This window comes from Capsicum annuum, unplaced genomic scaffold, assembly GCF_002878395.1.
Source record: "Capsicum annuum cultivar UCD-10X-F1 unplaced genomic scaffold, UCD10Xv1.1 ctg998, whole genome shotgun sequence".
NCBI classification, from domain to species: Eukaryota; Viridiplantae; Streptophyta; class Magnoliopsida; order Solanales; family Solanaceae; genus Capsicum; species Capsicum annuum.
This window is the reverse complement of record NW_025896076.1, coordinates 2067678-2071924: the sequence shown is the minus strand read 5'-3', so window position 1 is coordinate 2071924 and position 4247 is coordinate 2067678. Positions and strand designations below refer to the sequence as shown.

At 40.0% G+C, this 4247-nt stretch overlaps 1 protein-coding gene across 1 annotated transcript; it reads right to left on the bottom strand.

Moving 5' to 3' along the window:
* Positions 1-360: 360 nt before the first annotated feature.
* On the bottom strand, positions 361-2627 carry LOC124895825. The gene is made up of 3 exons (XM_047406236.1): positions 2272-2627; positions 2013-2127; positions 361-426 (listed from the first exon to the last, which is right to left on the bottom strand). The coding sequence occupies exons 1-3, from the start codon at positions 2625-2627 to the stop codon at positions 361-363; spliced, it is 537 nt and encodes a 178-aa protein (XP_047262192.1).
* Between the last annotated feature and the right edge of the window lie 1620 nt (positions 2628-4247).

Below are 4247 nucleotides of genomic sequence, written 5' to 3'. Positions count from 1 at the left end.
AGATTTTCTGCGGGATAGGTGACGGCATTCTTGACGGCGCATCATACATATGACGGCGTGTGCAGTCTGCCGTCAAGGTTTCCAGTGAATTACTATCTTCTAATCTTTATGACGGCGAATCTGAAGACGTGTCAAATATGTGATGGCCTATGAAAAATGTCATCACATCTTCACTGGGAATCAGCATAATCTGCCTCAGTTGACGGCCACTTTGATGGCCTATCCCATTGTTGACGGCGCGTTCCAAACGTCGTCACATTTTATCCCAATTTTTCAAGTTCTGTCTAACTTGACGGTGACTTCGACAGTCTGTCATATGTTCTGACAGCGCATCAAAAAGGGCGTCAACTTCACTATAGATCATTTGCACCAAATTTCAGCTAATTTCTTCTTCCTTTCTTTGGCTTCCTCCCTGATCACTTGTGTCTGCATTACAACAGTAAAAGCAATCAAAAACAACAAAAGTTGCTTAAGACTTCACAATTACTCTGGGTTAAAGGCCTTAAATGTGTTCGCCACTGCGCAGACATCAACACCCTCAACTTAAAGCAATTGCTTGTCCTCAAGCAACTTAATCTAAGTAAGAAAGCACATGGCACATTCAGCACCCATAACTCAAAACAAATTTATTCTTTCAAAGCCAAACCACTGGGCATATCATTGAAAACAGTACTGTAACACAAAGAAATCAAGTGGTATCATCAATTTTTGGCTATGATAACCATTCATACATCAATACCACATTTTCTAAACAAGCAAGTAGTTAGTGACGATACTCGTGTGCCCTCATAACAATGAAATCCCCCTCTCCTCATACGAGATGTCTATCCATACAAATTGGGGTTTATCATAAGTCTTTCACTCTCATAAGAAAGTTCCATTCAAAGTATGCCAAGTACCATAGGCTTGCCCTTATTTTCATTACCAGACCTCAGATAGGCCATTCAAGATCACTATAGGGCTTCTTGTAGGCTTGTACTATGGTTTGGGGCTGGTATGGTACTCAAGGTTATTTAGAGTGACTATGCTTCCTTGTCACTATACTTCATTCTTGGACTCACTAATGATCTTCTTTCGTTTCTCCTCTTTTTTTGACTATCCACATTCAAGTTGGGTGCTGTAACAACCCTTTTTTTTTATTTTTTTTACTTTATTAGCATTAATAGCACCCTGCTCTAGTTTATTCTCTTTTAATCCACCATTCTTCATGATCCTCATTTTACACCATGCACCTCTATGGTAGCCACCCTCAACTTAGGTTGTTTGCCTAAATCAAGGTGCTCAGTGTCCAAGGAAGCCCAGGGGTAAATATGTCTATTACGATATCAATGGGAAGGTGAAAGGTGTCATACAAAATAAATGGTCAAACTAAGCTCTAAACAGGGATCAAAAGGGCGTTATACATACAGGGAAGAATATTTAGGCTAAAAGTGAGTTAATGAACGACAACCTATGATTCTATCCTGACTCCTATCTCAAGATCATAGCAAGACTAACCGGGAAAGTTCTGGCTTTGGCATCCAGAGGGAAATAAGTAATAGCTCACACACCTGGCACACAAGTATATCACATATTACCACTTATCTAGTTTATGCCATTATTCAGTAATGATCATCAAACAGCTATAATTAATGCGACAACAAGAGTAACAATGGTCACAAGTAAATGTAATCTGCACAGTTTATCAAGCAAGGCATTGGAAGGATGGTTAAGTGGTGAGCAAAACATGTCATAGCCTTTTGTGCCCTCCCTTTTTTTGAACTATTTTACAACAATAGAATACCAGTCACCCTCAACTTAGAACTAAGGCAAAAGACTAGATTAAGAGTTAGAGTATACATGAACTAGTTTATTTTCAGGGATCATGGGTTGCCTCCCATGCAACGCTTGATTTAATGTTGCGGCATGACTCACGTGTCTCGATTACCTCAGACTTTATCAAGATAGCTGATGGTGATGCTTTTCACTGATTCTTCCAGGCCAATGTAAAGCTTGACCCGTTGCCCATTTACCTTGAATGTACTGCCATCTCCATTTTCAAGTTCCACCACTCTGGATGAGTGTAATTGATTTACCTTAAAAGGACCTGACCACTTAGATTTCAGCTTTCCTGGGAATAATTTAAGCCTAGAATTAAACAGAAGCACCAAGTCCCCTTTATTGAACTCTCATTTCTCTATTTTCTAGTCATGGTACTTTTTTATCTTTTCTTTATACAAATCTACTCGTTCATATGCCCTGAGATGGAATTCATCCATTTCATTCAGTTGCCCCAGTCGCATCTCTGCTGCTTCCTTCCAATTCAAATTCAACCTCTTGAACGCCCACAAAGCCTTGTGTTCCAGCTCTATTGGCAAATGACACACTTTTGCATAGACCAGCTGAAATGGTGACATGCCAATGGGTGTCTTAAAAGCAGTTCGGTACGCCCACAAGGCATCATCAAGTTTTTGGGACCAGTCTTTTTGGCTAGCATTAACTGTCTTAGCTAGGATGGCATTAACTTCACGATTCGACACCTCCACTTGCCAACTGGTTTGCGGGTGGTATGGAGTAGCCAGTTTGTGTTGTTTCACTCCATATTTTGCTAGGGCTTCTCGATTTATTGCAAAAGTGAGATCCTCCATCGCTTATGATAGTACGTGGTACTCCGAAGCGAGAGAAGATATTATTTTTGAGAAAAGAAATGACTCTCTTTCCCTTATTGTCAGCCAAAGTAACATCTTCAACTCATTTAGACACATAGTCAACAACAACCAGAATATACTCTATTCTATAAGAACTTATAAACGGCCCCATGAAGTCAATGCCTCAGACATCAAATAATTCCACTTCAAGCATCTTAGTCAATGGCATTTCATGTCTTTTAGATATTGATCCCTGCCTTTGACATTGATCACATTTTTGCACAAACTCGTGGGCATCTTTAAATAATGTTAGCCAATAATAGCTACTCTGCAACACCTTTTTAGTCCCAGTTGGGGGTCACCTGTAGGGTGACCCCCAACTGGGGAAGCATGGCATGCTTTCAGTATGGACAGTACATCTACTTCGGGTACGCATCTCCGTATGGTGCTTTTTGCACACTGCTAAAAAAGATAAGGCTCATTTGCGAAGTAGTGTGTTACATCATGCAAAAACTTCTTCTTTTGGTGAAATGAAAGATTGTCTGGGATGATCTCACTCACAACATAGTTTGCATAGTCCTCGTACCAGGGCAGTGATCCCACAGTAGTTGTCAGGATCTCCTCATCAGGAAATACATCATCTATCTTGGTTTCATCATTGACTTCCTGTTCACCTTCCATTCTAGATAAATGATCTGCAACCTGATTTTCACAACCTTTCATATCTTTGACTTCGAAGTCAAACTCTTGCTATAGCAACACCCATCTAATAAGCCTCGATTTAGCATTATTCTTGGCCATTAAGTATCGCAATACGACATGGTCAGTATGGACTACCGCTTTAGTCCTGAGCAGATAGGATCTGAATTTCTCGAAAGTATACACTACAACTAGCAGTTCCTGTTTAGTTACTATGTAATTCTTTTATGCTTCATTCCGGGCTTTGCTGGGATAATATATCGGGTGAAATAACTTATCCCTCTTTTGTCCCAATACAGCTCCCAGTGCAACCCCACTTGCATCACACATTATTTCAAATAGTTTTTTCCAATCAAGCACAATAATAAGGGGGGCTTCAATCAGCTTCTTTTTAAGGCACTCAAATGCCTTCAGGCATTCATCATCAAAGAGAAATTTCACTTCCTTCTCCAACAGCCTGCAAAGTGGATTTGCAACTTTTGAGAAGTCTTTTATGAATCTCTAATAGAACCTTGCATGATCAAGATAACTACGCACTCCCTTTATTGAAATGGGGGCGGTAATTTCTCAATAACTTCCACCTTTGCTTGATCAATTTCAATCCCTTTTTCATAAATTTTATGGCCCAGCACAATACCCTCCTTTACCATAAAATGACATTTTTCCCTGTTAAGCACTAGATTAAATTCAGCACATCTTTGCAAGGCCACATTTAGATTCTCCAGACACATTTCAAATGAATTACCTACCACAGAGAAATCATCCATGAATACCTCTATGGTGTCTTCTACCATGTCAGAGAAGATGGACATCATGCACCATTGAAAAGTGGCGGGTGCATTGCATAGCCCAAATGGCATCCTCTTAAATGTAAAGGTGCCATATGGGCATGTGAACGTCATCTTCTCTTTATCTTTCGGA

Excerpts from the sequence above, each read along its gene's own strand:
- LOC124895825 (XM_047406236.1), bottom strand. The coding sequence starts at position 2,627 with ATGGAGGATCTCACTTTTGCAATAAATCGAGAAGCCCTAGCAAAATAT. Across the intron at positions 2,128-2,271 it reads GCAGCAGAGATGCGACTGGG|GCTTAAATTATTCCCAGGAA; the intron begins GCAACTGAATGA and ends GTTTAATTCTAG. Across the intron at positions 427-2,012 it reads GAGATGGCAGTACATTCAAG|ACACAAGTGATCAGGGAGGA; the intron begins GTAAATGGGCAA and ends GTTGTAATGCAG.